The sequence below is a fragment of the Panthera leo genome, chromosome A2 (assembly GCF_018350215.1).
Source record: "Panthera leo isolate Ple1 chromosome A2, P.leo_Ple1_pat1.1, whole genome shotgun sequence".
NCBI lineage: Eukaryota > Metazoa > Chordata > Mammalia > Carnivora > Felidae > Panthera > Panthera leo.
The window spans coordinates 21,758,210-21,780,973 of record NC_056680.1 but is presented as its reverse complement, the minus strand read 5'-3'; the positions used below and the strand labels follow the sequence as shown (position 1 = coordinate 21,780,973).

The 22,764-nt window shown below is 48.2% G+C and overlaps 1 protein-coding gene across 1 annotated transcript in view; it reads right to left on the bottom strand.

The window, feature by feature from the left end:
• Positions 1-22,203, bottom strand: part of CACNA1D (calcium voltage-gated channel subunit alpha1 D) — a 301,531-nt gene extending 279,328 nt beyond the window's left edge. Inside the window, exons 1-3 of the mRNA XM_042927310.1 lie at positions 22,137-22,203; positions 19,896-20,205; positions 16,089-16,194 (exon numbers count right to left, since the gene is read on the bottom strand). Of these exons, the coding sequence (XP_042783244.1) occupies positions 16,089-16,194; positions 19,896-20,205; positions 22,137-22,203 (483 nt within the window). The remainder of the gene's footprint in view (positions 1-16,088; positions 16,195-19,895; positions 20,206-22,136) is intronic.
• Between the last annotated feature and the right edge of the window lie 561 nt (positions 22,204-22,764).

The window sequence follows — 22,764 nt, the reverse complement described above, 5'->3', positions numbered from 1 at the left end:
CAAAGCAATTAAAGCAACCTCAGGGTGCCTGATGTAGACACAGTTTTGCTTCATTAAATACTCAATCATTTACCAAACCGCCCATGCCAGGAGGTGGAGTATTTAAGACAAAGGGAAGGCTGGGTCCCTGCCCACAAGAAGTTCACACTCTTGCTAGAAGTAAGAGAACAGCACAAGATCAAACGCAAGCAAGTTTGTGGCTCAGAGGACCGGGTTGCTTCCAACCCAGGGGGTAGTCTTGAACTTCTACAAGGAACACACCAGCTGATCTCAGTGCCGCAGCTTTAGCGCCCCCACCTGCAAAATGCACCGGAACGAATCAGGGCCCACACAGCAGAACCTCTAGCCTCGATAACCACCCAGCTGCAGGCTGGGACTATACTCAGCATTTCTGCTTTTCATCACAGACAAAAGGAAGACAGATCTAGGAACGGAGTGAGGAGGTGATACTAACTATGCTCTGTTCACACTTAGAACCAAGAAATAGCATTTGCTTGCCTACAGGGCTGGCTGGGTCACAAGCCTATCCTTTAATAGGCAAAATCACTTGTAGTTTGCATTGCCCAAGCACGGTGAATTCCACAGCTCTCAAGGAACTCGAGGAATAGTCAGGACTTCAAATGACAGCTGGTTTCTGAAAATCGTGAGGGGTGGGGGTGGGTTGCCTCAAGCTTGGGTATGATTGGTTTTGTCTCTGCCTGCACGTCAGCCTCTCTCCAGCACCCCAGCACCCTCACTGTGGCTGTGCTGGAGGGGGTGACTTTTCTCCTGTGTGGGGCCCACGTGTGGCACTGGCATCACTGGGACTCAGCCTGGCACCGCTTTCTAACGGCATCCGAGGAAAGGTGAAGCCGGATCCTGTCCTTGGAGTCACTCAGCAGACAAGAAGGATAATGCCTGATATGTGCACACTGCTTTCTAGACGATAAAACACTCGCACACACATCCCACTGGTCCCTACTTCACGACTAGGGAGGAAAGCAGGGTCGCACAGAAGTGAGGGTACAGAGCATAAATTCAAGGCCACGTCACTTGCCTCCAAGTCCAGCGTCCTTTCCGTGACATGCCTCGTACACCCGGCAGGGCACAGTCCTGAAACAGTGCAGAGCGGCCACACAACCTGTTGATAATCTCGGGGGCTCATTACCTCATCAGAGAGTCGTTCAGTTAATCTGAGCTTCATTTGCCTCACGTGCACCACGGAAGTGCCGATCGCTGCCGCCTGACTGGTTGTGAAGACAGACAAAACAGGTGTAAAATGCTGGGCTGGGTGCCAGAAATCAAAGGGGCAAGGTTCAAGGCACAGGCCCCACGGTCTCATCTGAAACGTCAGTGTGGCCACGAATACCAACCCCAGAACCCACAAGCCACACTTGCTCTCCCAGCTTCTGATTGCTGGAGACCGAACGCAGAGCTCCCTGCTGCTGAAAACGCTGACCTCAGCACGTGGGTAAGCTCAGCAGCAGCCACGAGCTCCGCTGCCACGACCAGGCCCCCACGCCTCTCTCCCTCCGCTGCCAGCAAGCCCGGAGCTAGAAGCAGTGACCAGACCCTTCCTGAAGAACAGGCAAGGGCATGCCCCTCCTCCCGCCCCCCTGCCCTGGGCCGCATGGGGGAAAAAAGCTAGGGCCGAGAAATGCAATACTCACAAGAGAACACAGGGACTTAGCAGGCCCAGCTTGTAACTGCGATTTAAAACACCCCACAGCACTCCAGCAGGGGAATTTGAAGGTCCCCCCAACGCTCAGACATTGCTGACCCCCAAAATTCCCTGGGAAGGAAGAGACGATCCTCGAGAGCATTCCTGACAAAGTAAACAGCGTCTTTTGATAAAGTGCAGCTCACCCACATGTTATTTTCTTGACTCCTCACAAAGACTCCATGCTCATCCTACAGATGAGGAAACCAAGGCCAAGGAAGGGAAGAGAATGTGTTCAGTCACAAAGCTAGTGAGCAGCAAACCCGGGGCCCAAATCCAGCTCTGTTTCCTCCAGTCTCTGCTCTCCTAAAGACAGAACACAGGCTGAAGACAGGAAGGGGAGCAGTCAGACAAGGACGTGCCCCAAACACCTGAATAAGTGAGGCCTGAGGTAGAAGGAAGTTAATGGTGCGGCTCCCGAGTTTCAGATGGTTCCCTTACAAAAACCACTTTTCATCCTCCCAACAACGTGATGCATGTGTCACCTCACCACTCCCATCTCACAGGTGAGGAAACTGAGGCCAGGAACCACATGGCAAAAAGCCAGGGACAGCCTGGGTTCTAGGAAGCCTTAGTTCTGGCAAGTTCCGGCCCACCTGTAGGCCTCAGTCTCCCACTGGAGGGAGGAGCAGGGACTCCTGAGGTCCAAGAACACGGCTTGGGAAAAGGCTGGAGATGTCTGCGTCCCACCTCTGCCACTTCCAGGGCCGGATCTCCCGCCCTCCCTGCCCCAACGAGCAATACACACAAGGCAGCCGGAGAATGAAATTAGACGCCCTGATGGGCGCTCCCCCGGGGCGCTAGTGGTGGTTGATACTCCAGCTCCAGACATCACCCCGTTTTCCTGTGGGAGCCACGGCAGTCAGGCCAGAACTCTCCACACCCGTTTTGCTCCTTGGAGCTTTTGTTTCCTTTCCCCCTCTAAGTATCATTTAATCAAGTGATGGTCAGGGGTCTCCCACCTGGGCCGAGCAGGAACAAGACACAGCTGGTAAGCGGATTCCTAGTTAGCTGAGAAAGTAGTCTGTGCAGACACCCCCAAGCCTCGTGGGAGGGTGTTGAGCTCTGGATTCTTCTACCCTGCCTCAAGATGACTCACTGTGTAGAGGCAGCCTTCAGCCTTCCCAGCTGTGGCAGAATCAGATCCTGACCATTAAATCCTTTCTTTCCTTGGTGTTCCCAGGGAAAGAGAAACCCTCTATTGTTGTCTGAGCAAAGGCAGGCTACGGTCCTGGCCTAGCTCTTCCTCCTACAACGGAGAGGATAACTTTCAGGCACTTCCTCACCAGGGCCACCCCAACACCTGCCAGGCCCACTACCTTCTTAGACTGGGTCAGTCTGGTGAATACATCTTCCATAGAATGGCTTTGGAGAGCAAACCCCCAACACAGTACATCGTCAGGAAGCATCTCTGGTGTGGCTCGCCCAATCCCATTCTGCCACTCCCTCATCAGGTTGGGAGTTAGTGGGCCGGTCTTCCTAGGCCCCAGTTTCTTCCCTGGTCTCTAAGGCTGAGGACAGCCACCCCTACCTCACACCACTGTGCTGAAGCTTAAGGACACGTTGCCGTGGCTCACAATAGTAGTGACAACCCCCAATGACTCCGTGTTTTCCAGGAGCCAGGGACTGGGCTAACCCCCTTAACTGCTGTATTTCCTCTTTTCCAAAAAAGGAACAGACTTGGCAAGAAAAAGCAGCTTGCTGATCACAGACAGTGCACAGCAAAGCTGGGGACTGAACCCAGTTTGACTCCAGGACCCATAACCCTAACTGTTTCATCCTATAACCAGCCAGGGCTCAGCACAAACCTCCTACCCACACCGCAAAAGTTCCTGCACTTTCCATTTGTAGGAAACAACTTTTCAAGAATTAAAATGCAATAAAATCTATTTAATACCCAATTTCAACCTCTCTACTCACTCCCTCTTTAACTGGATAATTCAGAAGGTTGGCAGAGGGCTGTAGGGTTGGTAAAAACCTCCATCCAGATCCTCTCCAGCCACAACCCCCACCTGGAAATGTCTCCGGGTGGTAGGAATGAGGAGGCATGAAAACAGCTTCTATGCCAGCCCCCACACCTAGGCTCCAAACCCCAACCAACACCATGAATGTGAAAACTTCCCCGAGGACCCACCTGGATATTCTGATGCTGCTTCTCCCCTTGGCCTCACCCTCCCCTGCTCAGCATTAAGAGGACATCAGTCATGAGCCTCAGCTTCCCCTCACAGCCCAGTGGAGGAGCCTGGGGTCAGAAAGCCTGGTGCAAATCCTGGCCCTGCCCATTCCTAGGCCTTATGGCCTGGTATAAACAATTGACCCACTCAGCCTTTTCTCCTCACATAAAATGAGAATTCCTTGGGAGTTTATGGCAAGGATTAAATGAGAATTAGGGCAATTATAGATATAAAGTCCACCTAGCTCAGATGTCAACCATGAGCCAGTAAGAAAGACAATTATCTCCGTGCCTCCAGTTACTATCAAAAGGCAGTGTATGCGGGGTGCCTAGGTGGCTCAGTTGGTTAAGTGTCCGACTTGAGCTCAGGTCATGATCTCGAGGTTCGTGGGTTTGAGCCCCACGTCAGGCTCTCTGCTGTCAGCTCAGAGCCTGGAGCCTGCTTCAGATTCTGTGTCTCCCTCTCTCTCTGCCCCTCCCTGACTCATGCTCTCTCAAAAATAAATAAACATTAAAAAAAATTAAAAAAAAAAAAAGGCAGTGTATGCTACCCGCACCTGATCAAGGTAACAGAGGAGAGACCACTGCATCTATCCTCCAGCTCTGCCGATGCTCTGCTGCCCTCCCCCTGCCAGCACCCTGACTCCATAAGATAATGGGGCTGTCTATGGTCAAATGATTGCCGCATGTTGGGATGCGTGAAGAAAGTAAGAGAATAATTTCTAAAGTAAAACAGGGCAAGGAGGAGTGATCAAAACTCTCTTTGGTAAGATAAAGAAAAAAATTGAGGAGAGAATTAAAAGTCAACTGAATGCCCAGCATACTGCGAACAGACATTCTTTGGTCATCTGATGTCCCAGCTGTCCCGACTGCCCCTGGTATTCTCAGACACTGCCCTGTCAGAGGGGAAGTGCCTGGCTTCAACCCGGATTCACAGCTGTGGGAGGGCGTGGGAAGAAACAGACCGGGGGACAGGAGACTGGCTTGGGTCCTCAGTTGGTTCCTTCCTTACTATGGGACCCTGGGCAAGTCAACTGCTGAGTATGAAAAGGAACACATCCATCCGAAGGGCTCCAGGGCCCTTTCTGATCCCAGGCTCAGCCGGTCTGTGGTTCACATCCAGCACCACTCCAGGTAAATGAGAATCGGCCATCTCACCTCCCGCTGCGCCACATGATTTCCATGACGAGGTGAGCTTCCGCAGCTGGCCAGCGCCTTCTCGTCCCTGACCACACTAGTTCCACTCCACGTGTCGTTCTAGAGAAAGACCTCTTCACCACCCCTCTTTTACCAAATTCTTGCTGGGTGTCACTACTTCTTGAATTCGAATTCGAATTCAGAACTGTAGATGTTCTCATTTCTTTCCCTCCTGATAAAGCCTCTGAAAAGATTGATTCAACATTAATTTATAGTTCAATAATTCAGAATTTGTGAAAGCCCAAAGAGAAGTTCATTTTTGCAATATCGTGAGAGAAAGTTCTAAAGGGGGTAATTACTGGCTGTTTTTGTACAATTCAAAAGGAGTCATTTAAATATAAAGTCATTATACTCCATTGTTATCTATTTACAGAAGGACATTCAAGGATGTCTTTTTAAAAAATCTATTGGTCACTGCCTTAGTCCACATTAGAGTAAAATAATAAAACCACATCTCTTCAAGAATGAGAGTTTTGGAGGGGTTCTCTGCATAAATTCACAGCGTCCTTTTATATTCTGACTTACACAAGTTAGGACAGTAAGCGAATGTGTTTAATGGACTCCATGTTACACATAATAAACGCTCAAAAAAGTACTTTATGCATGATTTAATGATAGCTGTGTTAAACTACTCTTTTTCATCTTCCCATCTTTACTTCTATCATGATTTATATAATCAAAAAGCGAAGCTCTCACAGAACACAGAAGTTCCTTCATTATGCCACAGTTCAAGGTTGCGCGCGAACCCTTTGGAAACTACGAAGCCAGAGACCATCTGCTCGCAGGGCGTTTCTGACTCTAACAAAAGCACAGCGACGATACGGCTCACCACGCCTGACAATGCACTTTGTACAAGGACCCACGCTGCAGATTCCTCCTTGGATTCGGCTCCTAAAAAGTGCATCTCTGAATGAATGCAGCCGCTTCCCATTGTTGAGAGGATAAAAGCATTGTAAGTTAGGATGTGCCTCCTTTGGCCATCACTGCTGGAAATCCTGAAGGCCAAATCGGTGCCCGGGTGTTAGCAATCCATGTTTTCATTCCACATTGCCCCTTCCTTCACCCACTCCTGTTTCCTAAGCTATCTCAGAGCTTTTAGAAGTAGGGGGGCATAAACCCTATCATAAATACCATAATAACAGTGAGATTGTCCTATGCACGAAAATAAAATAATTAATAACCAAAGAACATGGGACATTAGAAACATACCAGGTTAGATATTTTTCCTCCCCAAATGAAAGGAACTGTAAAGGCAGTGTTCACCTTGAAACTGTAGCAAATACTCCAAAACTAAGAAACTTATTTACCTATTAGCTACCTAGAATGAATATTTCACCAGAAACAACTACAATAATCAAGCGTATGGCAAAGTACTACTCAAAGTGGGGAGAAAAATGATAAGCATTGGGGCCTTTCATCTGGATCTGTGGTTCAAAAGAGATTAGGAATCTAGTGCTCGGGGTCTGTGGACTTTCTGCTCTAACCAGAGGCTCTGGATGCCTGCCAAACATCCAGGAGGAAGGCTGAACCCTATTCCCAAAATTTCTCTTCCCATAGCCTGAGATGAAAACAAACGAGGTCAGTCATCAGAGGTGAGTGACAGCAGATCATTTCCAGGAGATGGGGGGGTAGGAGTCTGAATGGATACAGGCAGTGGACAGTGATGTGCCAGTAAGTGCAGAAATTAAAAATGCACTATCCTCCCACCCAGAGAGTTGATTTCTAAGTACTTATCCCAGAGATGTTTCCTTGTATGCACAAAGAAGCACGTTCAAGGATATTCAGTGCAGTACTGTGTGAAATAGCAAAACTTTAGAAACTAGCCTAAATGCTCAGCAGAAAGAGAACAAGTAAACCACGGCACATTCGTACAAGGCATATTTTACCCCAATGCAAGTTGTTAGCTCTCCATGTACAGATATGGAAAGATCTGTATGATATGTTAAGCAGAAAAAAAGAAGCTATATAATGCATGCATTCTGTTCCCACTTGTGTAAACTTTAAAATACATGAGTATGTATGGGGGTGCCTGGGTGGCTCAGTCGGTTGAGCGTCTGACTCTTGGTTTCAACTCAGGTCATGATGTCACAGTACACAAGTTTGAGCCCCACGTCAGGCTCCATGCTGACAGTGCGGAGGCTGCTTGGGATTCTGTCTCTCCCTCTCTCTATTTCTCTCTGCCCCTCCCCCACTTGCGCTGTCTCTGTCTCTCTCAAAATAAATAAACTTTAAAAAAAAGAATGTTAAAAAAATAAAAAATAAAATACCCAAACTATACAGACACCTGCTGTGCAAAATGCACAGGTTATACACATATACGTACACAGTGAAAAACAATTCTGAAAGGGCCACACCAAACTGATGACTGATTAGAACGAGCTGGACAGGTAAAAAGAGACTGTCACTTTATATTGTTTCCAGTGTCCAGAAGAATGCACTCGTGCAAATGTTGAATGATGATCTGTTGTGAGAACACAAAATGTGGAAAACAAAGAGGGTTGTTCTCTGACCCCAGGTTGTGGGTTTTCCTGGGCACAGCAAGCCAGAGCATCTTGGGCTATAAGTCAAGGACAGAAAAGCCTGGTCTGCCCCACATAGCAAGTCTCAATAAAATATCCTTTGAATAATGGTGCCTCAACTCCCTGTCTTATAAATAAGAGTCCTTCCAGCTCTACAAAATTATCTGTGAGCATGTTGTGCTAGACTTCCCCATGGACACAGAAAAAGGAGGCAGGGAAAGGTGGGAGCCTCTCACCTCACCGGCTTGGAGGCCCCAGGCTGCCATGTCCCTCCTTCCCAGGCTGGGTCCACCTGCCAGCCACGTTCCCCCTGAGCAGCCTGCAACCTGCCTTCCCTCCCTCAGGTCAGCCTCCCATTTCCCTCCAGCCTGCCCCTCAAGGTCACTCTTTCAATAATTTCAACAGATGTCCTCTGATTTCTAGAATTACCACTCAGCCAATAGGGAGCAGGATAAAAAATTGGCAGAAAGAATTGCTTGGAGGCTCAGGAGAAGAAAGTCATTTTCCCCTGCACTGGGCAATGTCTGGGGCCCTGCTTAGCAAAAATCACCAGAAGGCTTCATCCTTCAAGGTGTGTGTCAAAACCACCCATCCATCCTTCCACCCACCCACATCTCTGCCCGCCGCCCCACCACACACACACACATAGGACTAGTCACCTCAGGCAATTCCCCCTTCAGCCCCATCTTCAGCTTTGCTCACTGTGTCCCCCGCCCCACCAGCCACGGCTGGCTGTGCTCCCCAGCCACACCGTTTTACTGTCCACAACAACCGTAGCAGCAAGAACTCCAATCCCACTTGAATTAAAAAGAGAAGACACCTTCTGCCTCTTTCCCTACTCTGATCATATGGGCAGAACAGGACTTGGGAGACATAGCCTGTGCTGTTGCTGGCAGAGAGCCCCAGGCGTCTGAGCACAGTAGGAGGAAGAAGCAGGGATGCTACCGTCTATTCCTGGGTGACCTGCCAATCTCCCACCCCCAGGACAAGGACACCCACCGCCAGTCCTTCCCTTGGCACATCATCTGAGCAACAGTAATGCCCCCTGATGTCCTTCCCTATAGCTCAACCACTAGAATTTCAGAACATCTATAATTTCTTTAGGAACTTTGTTAGGGGAGGAGCTGTTGGGGGTCTGTTCTAGAGCCCCACCACCACCACCAATATCTAATGAGACATAAGTATCTCTACTGCTGGGCAAATTGTCCCCTCTGATTTCAGAACTTCTCACATTTTGCAGACAGTTAAAAATTAAATACTGATGGGGAAGGTTAAAAAAAGAAACTATCCACAAATCTGCCACAGGGGTCTCTTGTTTCTCACACAATCATTTTTAAAATACTGAACTTGAGCTGAGGTTAAGGAAAGAATGCATCTCCCCACAGACCCTCCCCCAGACGGGCTAAGAGGGATGCACACTTGAGATGGTGTGTGAGACAGACCCACTGCAGGCCAGCCAGACCGTGCCACAGACACCCGAGGGCCGGGGTGCAGGCTGGCATCCTGACAGCCTCTTTTTTATATGTATTTATTTAGAGAAAGGGAGAGAGAGAGAGAGAAGAAGAGAGCATGAGCAGGGGAGGTGCAGAAAGAGAGGGAGAGAGAGAATCCCAAGCAGGCTCCACGCTCAGCATGGAGCCCAATACAGGGTTCAATCTTATGACCGTGAGATCATGACCTGAGCTGAAGTTGAGAGTCAGATGCTGAACCAACCAACCCAGGTGCCCCAATACCCTCTTTTAAGCCCCTTTTTCCAGCTGCCTCTGATAGGACTTCTACCCCTTGGATTTTTTAGTTAGCTAAGTTCATAAATGACATACACACACACACACACACACACACACACTTTTTTTTTCCAACTAAGCCAATTTGAGTTGTGTCTCTGCAACCCGTAATCCAACAAGTGCTGGCTAACACATCAATATATCCAAATATCTTCACTCTAAGCCAAGCTCATTTTTAAAGGGTCTGAGCAAGGAAATTCCGGTGCTTAAGGTGGGACTATAAAACAATGAGATTTGCTTTTGTAACAAACCAGCCAAAGGACTGAGGACCCTTTGGAATCCTTCTTAAGAAACTTGACTAGTAGCAAACTTGAACTCTTTAAGAGCTGGACTTGGTCTCTGAAAACCTGTCAATACCCAACCAAAGTCCGTTCAGTAAAAGATGGAGCCACATAACGTGTTCTTTGTCACAAGGTAAGACTAGAAAAGACATATGATGATTTGTGTAGCACATAAACCAGTTCACATTTTATGACTAGGAAACCAGTGTTGGATACAGTGTTACCACACAAGTCTATCTCCTCTGGTCATTTTGCTGCTTTCCCTCCACCCGTCTTTCTATGAACTGTGATGCTCACGCTCCACCCGCGTGCACACAGTGCACACACTGGGCACACGTACAACACTGAACACAGAAGCCAGCTTACGATTCAAAACGTATCAACAAGTGTCTGTCTGTCTTCCTTCTCTCCTGCCTCAGATGTAAAGAGTTAAATTTGCCAAGAAAGACACCATCCTGAAATTAAAGGCAAACTCTGACAGGTGTTTCCTGGGATTCTCATTAACACTGGACAACGAAAGTCAGCCTCTCGGGCAAACATTAATCATTAGCCAATTGTTGAAAATTAACGACTGATCCGTAAGGACTTACCATGAAGCCCTTGTATGGCCATTTGTGTTTTTATTGGCTCATTCCACATACATTTCCTGATGCGCCTACTGTGCGCCGGGCACGGGGTTACGTTTGCAACACCATAGAGACCGATCAGACTCCAGCCTCCGTCTCTAGGAACTCATATGCTGATTTCATCCAAAGTAACTCAGCTAATCAGCCAAAGAACCAGGCCATCAGACCCCACAACGCATGTGCAGAACCACAACACAGAAACCACTCCCCATAACAGTTATAAAGCGAGGAGGGATTGTTATAAAAAGGACCTAATGTCTGTAAAGAGGAGGATGTACTGTGCTTATGGGAGGGCAAAGAGAAAGCAAGTACTTACACTCTGGCAGGTGGGGTGGGAGGCAGGAGCGAATGAGGCTCAGAGGAGGCTGAGCTGAGAAGGCAGCACAGGAGCTGTCTCAGAACAGACAGAATCTAGCTGTGCAGAAATAAGAGCGCACAGTTCAAACAGAACTCTTTGCGGAGCAAAGACCTGGTGTGGATAACATTCCGAACTAAAACCCACCTTACAGGCTAACCCCAAGGAACCAAGTTATGAAACTGTGTTTTGGAAGTTCTCACTATGTGCAAAAACAGTGAGATGCTAAACTATATGACCACACAGACCCAATGTGCTCACTTTTTCAGCCCAGGAAACACCGTGCATTGGGATCTCAGCCACGGAAGAGAGAACACAATCAAAGGACACCGTCCCACGACATTCCTGGCCATTGTAAGGCATCTCACAATGGTCCCACTGCCAAGAGCCCACAGCCAGCACTGCTGCTCAGAGACCCACCACTCCGCTACTCTGAGCACAAAACGTTCTAGACAGCTCAGCTCTGAAACCCAGCTCCCAGGGCTCCATCAGCCAGAGGTGCTCGAGAAGCAGAGTCACAAGACTCTAACCTTTTTAAGAATACGAGCTTATAACTTCCCACCCACTCCCAGCCAAGGACCTCCTCCAAGGAGTCCACAGAGGGACCTGCCACACAGGAAATCCTGAATAAAGCTCAGAGGAAAGAATGGGTTTGGTGCTTCTCCTGGCAATCACATCAACAACACGTGTTTACTCAACAGCTACTTTGTACCAGAGGGCCAGGCACTGTGGGGGATTCCAGAATGATTCACTATGAGTTGTGTTCTTCAGTCAAATCCTTGACCACTGAGCTATACTCTTTATGAATTATATTCTGAAAATGCTTGATAACATAAAGATGAGAATATAAAGAGCTAAAATATAGGGTATTTTATATGCGAGTTTCCACCAGACAGGTTCAAATAAGAGTGTTACTTTGGGGACACCAGGGTGGCTCAGCAGGTTAAGCCTCTGACTTCAGCACAGGTCATGATCTCACCACTCATGAGTTCAAGCCCCACCTCAGGCTCTGTGCTGACAGCTCAGAGCCTGGCGTCTGTTTTAGGTTCTGTGCCCCCCTCTCTCTTTACCCCTCTCCCACTCACAGTCTGTCTTTCTCTCAAAAAATAAATAAATAAATAAATAAATAAATAAATAAATAAATAAACAAACAAACAAACATTAAAAAAATTGTTAATGAAAAAAAAAAGTGTTACTTTGGATCAGGGTCAAAAAATCCTTCGTGGAAGTGAGTAGTTTGAGATTATTCCTGAAAAGCTACAAGGGCGGTGACATGTGAAGAAGGGGCTGGCAGGGGTGGAGGGGGGGCACCTAGGTGGCTCAGTTGGTTAAGCATCTTTGGTTCGGGTCATGATCTCACAATTCACAGGTTCGAGCCCAGCATCAGGCTCTGTGCTGACAGCTCAGAGCCTGGAGCCTGCTTCAGATTCTGTGTCTCCCTCTCTCTCTGACCCTCCCCCACTTGTACTCTCTCTCAAAAATAAATAAACATTAAAAAAACTTGGCGGGGGGTGGCGTCTGGGTGGTTCAGTTGGTTAAGCATCTGACTTCGGCTCAGGTCATGATCTCCCGGTTCGTGAGTTCAAGCCCTGTGTCGGGCTCTGTGCTGACAGCTCAGAGCCTGGAGCCTGCTTCCGATTCTGTGTCTCCCTCTCTCTCTGTCCCTCCCCTACTTGTGCTCTCCCTCTCTCTCTCAAAAATTTTAAAAAAAGAAGGAAGAAGAAGGAGGAGAAGGAAGGAGGAGAAGGAAGAAGGAGAAGGAGGAGAAGCAGGAGAAGCAGGAGAAGCAGAAGAAGCAGAAGCAGCAGAAGAAGAAGGAGGAGGAGGAGGGGCCAAGGGAGAAGAGGCACTGCAGATGGAGAAAAGCCCAGGAGGTGGGCAAGCTCACAAGAGGAGTGTTTAGGAACTGTAGGTGGACAAATGCGGGGGGAGGGAGGGTTCAGCTACAAAGAGGAACTCAAAAAGCTCAGATGGCCCAGGAGGACCTGGCCACAGCAACCCGGGTGTGGATGGGGAGGAGAGGAAGACACGAGGGGTTCTGTAGATGCAAAATATCAACTGGCTAAAGAAAAACAAAGGGGCCTCAACTCAACAACAAGATGAGAAAGGGGGCGGGAAAGGGGCAAAGCCTTGGTAAAACTGCCTGTTGAGTAGAACAAGCAACTTATTGAACACCCTTTATCCGCCACTGTGCCTGATAAAGGGATAGAGAGGCCTGGGCCAGAGGCCCTGCCCTCCGTGGGTGGCATCATTAGCAGACATGAGGGAAGGTCCTAATTGGCAGACAAGCACCCCCATTTGGGACAGCTCTAATTTGGGGCAGCTCAGCACTACAGAGAGCTGGGCACCGCCTGGGGCTGGGGACCCCGCTGCACAGGCAGAAAACTTCAACTGCATCAGTTTTCATATGAAAAACTGAAGTTTGGGAAACTAGATAGAGCATCCTTCAACACACTGCAGTACAATACTCTGAGCAGCCTCGCTCTGACACCCCATGAAGCAGAGCTCTCCCCTCCGCCCCCCCCACCCGGGCTAAGAAGAAATTAAACAAATGATATACACTTTCAATAAGTGGAAGCGAGGAGTTCGCGCTACCCACTGAGCCAAGAAGGGTCTCACTGTGGGAACTCAGTTGTACCGTTTCCATGGCTCCAGCCTCCACCAGTCCCTGCAAGTCCACAAATGAAAGCTGCATAGAAACTTGAGATTGTTTATATTTAAAAAAAAAAAAAATCTAACCCTGGGAAAACTTGCTGCCCCCAAGGTAGTTTCTAGATCTCCAAAGCTGGCTAAGTTGCATGCAACCCAGACAAAATACCTATCAGACCAGTGAGGATGGCCACCTTTCCTACCCAACAGAAGTAATCACGTCACTACAAATGACCTGTAACAGGCAGAAACAGCTTGTACCAAGCTGGCTCTAAGAGTTCAACATACACATTCCCCACAGAGCTACGAAGCAAAGCAATTCACCAGCACCCTGACACGTGCAGTTCTGCAACCCGTATCGGTCTCTGCCCTTTGCTTTGCCATTCACGTTAACTGAAAGGTATTTACTACAGATGAAAAATAAGCTTCGTTCAGCTGCCTCTAAACCGATCCCAAAAATAGAGCAATCACTTTGGTACAAATTGGGTCAAATGTATTAAAAAACAAAACAAACAAAAAAAAAAAAAAAAAACAGCTCCCTGGCAGGAGCACCGACATGGCATGGGACCTTGCAAAGAGTCAGGGGGAAATCCACAAAGATCTTCCCTTCCCACAGTGAGAAAGGAAATATTTAAAGAGTCAAGCAGAGAATAAACTCATCTGGCCATGTGACCATCCAAGTGAAACAAGACAGAAACTCGAATGCTATGAGTTTCAGAGCAGTAAGAGGTCAAAGGAATACATGTTGGTTTTTAGAAAGGTCTGCCAAATTAATACCCCGCCTCTCCCCCCGCCCCTAAAAATACCACTGCTTAAGAACTGTCGAGAAAGGATCCGCTAGGGAGGGACTGCAAGGGAGAAGAAAACAGATTTACCCATTTCTTATAGTTTATTCCCTTACTCGTTAGCTGAGAAATCCAACTGGTCTTACAGCAGATATCAGTGCCCTGAATTTCCCTGGGAAAAATCAGAATATTAATTGGCTTACACACGCAGCTACATTAATTATTCCATTGATCTGAATTAATCTGCCTTTCTGAAAGGTATTTATTTTCTAAGTTTGTTTAATCATGTTCTCTTGAGCTACAAAAAGCAACAAACTGGGTCACCATCCACGTTGTTAAATTTGGTAACAAGGCTGACACCATCTGTGGCCTAGACTATGATGATCCATCCCCATTGATGGGGGCTTTTTGCCACTTCTTTTCCTTTCAAATGATCATCTAATGTCACATGCCTACAACCAAATCAGAAGCTGTTTAAAATATCCCAAAGCACACAAATCACCATAGTATAAATACACACTGATGGTAAGGGTGTATACATGCATCCAGTCCTGTTGAGTTGTATCTTCGGGAGCAGTGTCCACAAGTTTATTGCATTCTCTAGAAATCAGACCATAAAAGCCTGACCGTGAACAGACATCACGTTTATTATGGGACATACGCCACAACATCTTACGTGTGACGTGAAATCCTGTATATAAACCATTGAGGCTAAAAATCACAAGAGCATAATTTCAGGATCTTCAGAACCCAGCAGAGCCCTCCCCACACTAGTTTTGCCTTTACAACACTCAGTTACAAACAGCCAGCCCTACTAAGATACAGCTTCAACGTGAGAAAAATCAGAACAAAATGAATCTTAAGAGAGGAGAAAGCAAAACAATAGAGGGAGCTCCCTGTGACCCAGCGCTGGCCCCTGCCCCACCTGCCTCTCTGGGCAGCCTCTGCCAAGGAGGATGCTACAGCTGGAGAAAAAATCCTGATGGGCCTTCTGAATCATTGAGAAAAGATTACGGAATATCAGAGGTAAACACGATCCCAGGGATCTTCTCACCCAACCCCCTAGACAAGTGACTGAATGGCCACGCAGAGAGGATTTGGGGAAGTGCCCCAGAACACAGCAAGCTGCCAGCTCTGTGGGACAATCACGCTCCTAGTCCCAACTCTGGTGCTCTTTAGGGCTTTTTTTCTTTCTTCTTTCTTTCTTTCTGTTTTTGTTTTTTTAACTATACCAACCTTTCCCAAAGGAAGTTCCATGAAACACTGGTTTGGTGATATGTTCTGCCAAAAAACTGTTTGAAGAATCCATGACCAATTACTTTTAGGGACTCGCTGAGTTAAACAAAATGAAACTGGTTTTTTAACTACAGACCTTCCCGGAGCTCTTACTGAGCTAATGTGCGCTATAAATCTTTAAGAGGGCAATAAAGTTATGTGAAAGTATCCCGATTTATTTAACCAAAGAATCATCTTATCTTGGGGCATTTCATAGGCCGCTCCTAGTAGAATACTACACTGTATTCTCCAAATTAGGTTCCACATAGCTGTATTCGTTTTCTTGTACGCTGCTGCTCTAAAAATGAATAGTTCACGGGCAAAGTCCACGGTAATTCTCTACTTACCAGAAAAACTGACCAAACAAAATGCCCATCACTCCCCAATAACACTTGATTAAAAAAAAAAAAAGCAGCTCTTATTATCATGAAAATAATGGTAGACAGCAAAAGTCTATGTGGAAAGAAAAGTTATTTTAAAATCTGCTACAAACCGGAACCTTCCGTGAAAAAGTTCCACATCTCTTTATACAAGATTCAGGACTTTATACACTTTCATTCAGTATAAATTTGAGAATACAGGTCAGAGAGAAAAGCAAACAAACAAACCCCCTGTTGGAAAGCTCCAGGAAACATCCCATGCATAGCTGTAAACTTCAGCCACCCAGAAAGCTAGCTGCCAGTTTAAGTACAGAGGCAAATGATAACCACACATCAGGACAAGCAGGAACTCTAAGGACACTTACCAAGTTATGATTTGTTGAATTAGAATCATCTTCAGGGAATGGGATGTAAATAGCTAAGGCCACACAATTGGCAAAAATAGCCAATAATATAAATATGTCAAATGGTCTGAAAAATTTTGTTAAGGTATATATGTCTTATGCAAACGTAAACCATCTCTCTCGTCACATTCCCGATCATACCACTCTTGAATCACTTTTGAAATGAAAATTATACACACAAATCCCTTCTCGATGAACTGTCGAGACCTGCTTGGTCCCCAGTAGATGTAATCATCCATGGTCCTCTGGCAAATCTCGCTATCGAATGACTTTTCCGTGTCCTTTCCTTCTTCTGCAAGGATCACATTGCGTTCATTCTTTGCCGTGCATTTTATATTGAAACCTAAACACACATCCAATTAGGGCAGCCTCTGAACCACGTTTCTGCTTCTTAAAGTTTTAAAAGTGACAAAGGCCTTAGAACACTAAATTCCTGGCTGTTGTAGACACAAAGAGTAGTCCTCATGAGACAAATCTCTCCCACAAATCCTTGCCTCCATGTGTTAAAGCCATTTTCTCGGGGGCTATTCTTGGCTGGGTCGATCTCCTGTCTGGACTGGGGCAGGCCAAGTCACCAGGACTTTCTGCATTCTACCTGTGACTGTCTCATGGCATGTTCCAATACCTCAGACACTGTAACCGGCAAGCCAGGCTCCAGCTCCCCCTCTGCTTCCTTTACTAATCAATGCCTATCACTGTTTCAGATTACAGCTGGACTGGAGCTCAGTTTATAATGAGCTGTTACTGCATTCAATTTATAAACAAATTAAATAAAAAGCCATAAGAAATCAGCACCAGACACTTGCAAAGTACAACTGAACAATTCTAAATCTCGGGGGTCTGTCTGGAAGAATCACTTTGAAATCAGCTTTCAACAGACACTTGCTTAAACATTCTGGTGTTATTAAGAGACATTGTCAAAACTGGCAGTGCAAGATTCGACTCCTGCCAAAATGACTATTTATCTTCTTTTGGTTTTCAGCCTTTCCGAATACAAGGTTTCTGAACACCAACATAATCTGCAACCTGGGCGGGGGGCGGGGGGCTTGATTTTATAACAGTGCTTCTCCCATAACCTCACCCACAAAAGGCAAAGCCACTGGTTTAACTAAACACCTTGAAATATTCAAGCTTTGAGGATATGAACAGGCCCTTCTCCGTGCATCCCGATATCCTTCTGGGACATCCAAAACTGCCGGGAAAACAAAGGCACCTTACCTCTCTGGGGATACCCTGAGTCTCATGAGAACTCAGCCCTCTGAAGAGCTTCGACACTCACTGAAATAAGGGCATGAACGACATTATTCTCTTACTAATTTTGATGGGTTTATTTTTAAAGCCAATTAGCTTTCATTCATATTTACTCTTTCAACTCATCTAGTATTACAAAATCTCTAATCTAGGGAATCTAACTTTGAGACAGTTCCCCTTCAAAAGACTTCAGAATCTCCTTTTCGGTTTTTCCTTTTCGCAGTTCCTGCTGAAATTTTAAAAGCCAACTGCCCCACTGTTATTCTACATAGAAACATACCCATGGCCTTTCCGTCCCCCATACCCTACCCTTCCGTTTTAGTTCCCAACACCTAAATGACGGACCAGGCAATCTGAGAGATACCAATGCTGTTCAGGAAGGCCAGACGTAATGCTTTTTCTTTACGGTGGTCAGGTTTCAGTTTCCAGGTGTTGGTGGATACTATCTCACTGCCACAAGACTTTTACAAGCCACACAGAACAGAGCAACAGAGAATAGATGGGTCCGCTCCCCAAAATTCCTTCTGATAAGGCAAACTCTCCTCGTTCCCCTAAGATGCAGGACACCCTTCCTCGCCTGGGTGTAAAAACAAACGAAGCTGTCAGACACCTTGTCTGACTGGGCCTGGCTTCACTGGCTTTAGGAGGATTTCTACAACCTGCTCCTTGAACTAGAAGGAAACCGTCATTTGGAAAGACAAACAGATCACACGTTGTTTAAAGATCTGTTCTCCAGGCTGTCCCGTTTGCAGGCAGGCTTCTCCCTGCATTGGCAGCCACATCCCCTAGTTCCTGTACACATGTGTCTGGCAATGCGGGAAAGGGAATCAGCAGCATGATCCAGGAATTCACTCCGTACACATAAATCCCTATATACAAATTACTGTGCACGAAGAGAAATGGCGTCAGGCCTCCTACTTCACTCCACGTGAAATTAATGACCCCAGACAGGTCTCCGCTTACTCAGAGTCATGTCAAGCCAACCTCAGGAGGAGGAGACCTTTCTGCCAGAGTATAAACATGCCTCCAACTCTAGCGATGCCACTGAGGCACCCCCTATGCACCTAGCTGCCTCCCAGCTGACACTGGTGTTCATTCTCAGACCAGAAAAGAACTTAAAGAGAAAACACATGCACGCAACCCCAGCTATGCGAGAGACACCGTAACTCCCTCTAGAGAAGAGACATCTGTTCTAAAAAGGAAAAACACACGAAAACCCCTCAAATCCTACCCTTGCATTTGGCTGCCCTCTCCAAAACCTTTCTAAACAAAGTTACCTCATTTTAACTTGCGGCCGTAAGCACAGAAAATAGCCAGCTAAGACAGAAGGCATGCAAATCGCTGCCTAGCTAGGTACTCAGATTATAAGGGGGTTTCAGCGCCACCTTCCAGCTGCTGGCCAACACCCTCCCTTTTTAGCCCGTCCACTCTGGGCGTGGTGGGCGAAGCCCCACATTCACACTCTTTCCTATGGTCAGAAGCTACTCTGAGGCTCCTGTCAGCCCCAAATACACTTCTGGGAAAAGGAAATGCTTTGTTTTACCCAGACCAATGAATCATCTGACTAATTAGAAAGCCATTTGCTCAGAAAGAAGGCCTCAGTCAACCTTTTCTGAAGGGTGGCAGGAACTGGGGATTGGCCTCCAGATTTGGGGAAAGGGATGAGCAGGCCGAGGACCCTGGTTATCCAAGATCTGGGACGTAACAACCATCCTGGGGCATCTGGAGTTCAGTTTTAAAAATACAAAGGAGACACCCAGAAATGTAACTCCAGTCCAAGGACCCAGACAGAATGTTTCATAAAGGCAGCAACTGCAAATTCCCCCACTGACAGACTGCTCTCTAACTCACAAGGGCTCAGGAAGAAGAGGCGCACCCCAGCCTCTCCCTCCATACGCTTCCTCGTGCTCACGTTTCACATGCTTTTTTGGAACCTGTCAAAAGGAAATTCCGGGAAGTCATAGCATTGATGAGCATGCTGCTCCCTCCCTATGAAGCAAGCGTTCATATTTGTAGCTACCTGAACAGTCAGAACCACCAGATGTCAGAGCTAGAAGCAACCTTAGCATTAGCCGGAGTGGCAGAAACAAATCCCAAACACCAGAATGAGAAGGTGCCACTCAAGGTCCAAAATGTATTTCTTTCCAGCAGAGTCTCATGCAGTCTTTTCATTTTAAATTTGCATACCTTATCTGCAATAGGTTCAGTGTCACTGCCCCCAAAAACAATGGTGGGTTTAAACCAAACATCTCGCGTCAAGTGACCAAAGGTCCATTTCGTATTTAATGAACACTCACACACACACGCACACACACAGCTAAATATACCCTCAGAGCAGCCCCTCGCACCCTGAGGAGACAGGAAGGTATACACGACGAAACCCTTTCCGTACAGCTTTTCTGTTGCTCCCATTCCAGACTGCTACAACTTTGTAAGTGCCATTTCAGAACGCAAATCCTTTTGAAGAACAGATGGTAAAAGAGAAAATGAGAAAGACTTCCCCCAAAAAAAGGATACTTCCATTCCACTATACTAATGCAGGCTCTTCGGATGGGGTTATTGAGTGATAAACAGAAAAGGGCACGGGCAGGTCGGCTGTTGGACGAGTTACCCTGTTTTTTGCTCTTGGCGTATTGCTGACGTTTTCTTTGGGAGAGAGATCCTACAGGTGGGGGTGCGGAGGTGCTCATAGTTTGGGCAGCCTTGGCCTGTCTAGCAGCATCGATTGCAGCTTGCCAAGACAGGACAGTTTGCTTGGAGCTATTCGGCTGAGAAGTTGGTCCTTCACCAGAAAGAGGGAGTCTGGTGCCTCTTGCATAGTTTGCCTCTGGGAAGAAAGAGAAAAAGAAAAATTAAAAAACAAAAAAACCGGTGAGAACCTAGTGTGAGAAAAAAGCAAAGGTTGTCTCTCATCAGTAAGAGGGGAGGGGGATCGTCCCCATGTCTCCATTTTGAACCTCATGTCCTATTTTTCAGGAGCAGGAAGAGAAATCCACGCGCTCTGTGCAGAGTATCGGTGGCACAGGACCCACTGCTGCAATGGGGCGAATGCCTCTCTCCAGGCCACAAGGCCTCCGCTCGTGCCTTGCTTCAGACTGAAGTCATCCCACACTTATTCCACTCTCTCTGACTTTTAAAACCCATGTATCTCTAATGAGTTAACAGATACGTACAACAGCTTTTCTCCAAAGTAACTACCACCATTACCAAAAAGAAAAGGGGGGGGGCAGTCCCAATAACTCAATAGTCTTAATCATTTTCAGGGTGTTACTCTAACATCTTTCCACAGCCACAAATGCATTTTTTTTTTCAGCACAGGGGGAAAAAAAATCCTCCACTGGCACCAGGGCAATACCAAAAGCCCCGTAACAAATATCTAGATTATGCACTGACACTTCCTGCAAATGAAAATTCATGATGCTTGGGACTCATTTCCTCCACAGGCTTCCGAAAACAGAAAACATCTTTAGGCCTTTTTTGCATTTTAAATTGCAGCCGCAGCAGCCAAGCCAGCATCCAGAGAAACAGTCAAGGCAGGCAGCTTGCACCCCTACACCTAGGAAAGACAGACTGGATTATGCCAGGGGCCCTCGAGGCCCAAGCAGGAAATCATCTCAGTGCAGGCTGACAGCCGCGGACACGCAGACCCTCCAGAGGACTCCACGTGCAAGGGCCCCTCTGATTTGGGGTCAGACCACTACCCAGGCAGGTCTCCCAGGCACGTGCCTACCTTGAGTCACAACCTCTTTACTGACACAGAAGTCAAAGTGAGAGTGGTGGCAAGGTAGAGAGATGGGCGTTTGCAAAACCAATTCTTGCTAATCAAAGAACAAGACAGAGTCAAAGGAAGCACAGGTCTGCCGGCCCAGCAGCCTGAGAAGGGGGGCACCACGGGGGAGGGGGGCGTGCAGCAGACAGTCCCGAGCAGGGGAGGAGTTGTTCCGAGCCTTCCCATGGGAAGCGCTCACTCGGGAAGGCTGTGAGCCCACTGAGGTCGTGGGGGGTGCCCTGGCCTCCAAGGAGGAGGTAGGAGGGCTGGCCAGAAGCAGGTCCAGCCTCCGTGGACCCAGCCGGGCTGGCGTGGCGGCTGGCTGCACGTGGTGCCCAGGCCGGGCTGGGGAGGGGAGCCCCACAGCGGCAGCGACTCCCCGGGCATTGCTAGGTTACCGACGTGTGCACACAGACGCTGGGAGCGGGAATACGCTCCACCCGACCCCCTGGCCGAGATTCCGAGACCCGGCCTCCTTCTCCAGGGGCGGGGTGTGCTTCACCCACCGTCGCAAAGAGGGAAACCAGGCAATCCTAGAATTTTCCGGATGCCACTGGAGACCAGGGGGCGGGGAAGGAACGGAAGGCGAGAAGAGGCTGGAAAGGGGGCTCGGGCTGAGGTCTAACAGCCACCCCCCTTCCATCGCTCGGGAGCGTTGGAGGAAAGTTGAGCCCGAGGACACTGAACCCGAATCACCTCGGTTCGCCACCCCTCCGGCGGCACAGTACTCCGAGGACTCCACGGCCGCCCCCACCCCACAAATGCAGAATTAACTCTGACATTCAAGGCCTGAAGGGGAGAACGGAGTGGCTGTCACGCATCTCCCCTTTCCATGTAGATGACACCGAGCTAGAAGCATCCTCTCCAGCCCCCTCAACCCACCCAGCGCATCAGAGACGGGAGGGGGTGGGAAGGAAGAGGGGGTGGGAAGAGGAGGACCATGACAAGGATTAGATTTGGCAGCGGGTGCCCAGGCTCTAGCTGCTCACCGTTCGCGTGGTCCGCTTGCTGCTGCCGTTGATGGTGCATGTTTTTCATCATCATCATCATCATCATCCACGAACATTTATTGAGCGCCTACTGTGTGCAGGGCACGGTGCTGGGCGTCGGGGCGGGGGGGGAGGGACGGGTAAAGGGGTTACCAATAGGTTGGAGCCGCGGTCCCTGCCCTTATTGTGGCTTCAGCAGGGGGTGGGGAGGGACGGGGACAGATAGCAGAAAATAAGAATAATTTGTAAAAACCGCTCGCCACCCACGCTCCCTCTTTTTCAAAAATGGAGCAAAATAAACTTTTTTTTAAAAAATAAGATCAGATGTATATATTATCTTAATAATATATACATGTAATTTTTTGCTGCAAAGGAGAATTGGCTTGGTCCCCTCCTCTAGCGGAGGGACGCCGCGCAGATGCCGGCCCGGCCGCCGGGGCCGCTCGGAGCGCCCCCCATGCCCGCCCGCCCGCCCGCCGCGGTGCCCGGTGCCCGCCGCCGCCGCCGCCGCCCGCGCCGCCGCTGGCTCGGGACCGCGGGCGCCCGGAGCTCACATCCGGGGACGGAGGCGCTCGCTCGCTCGCTAGCTCCGCGCCCGCCGCGCCGCGCCGCACGCCGGCTTCGCCCT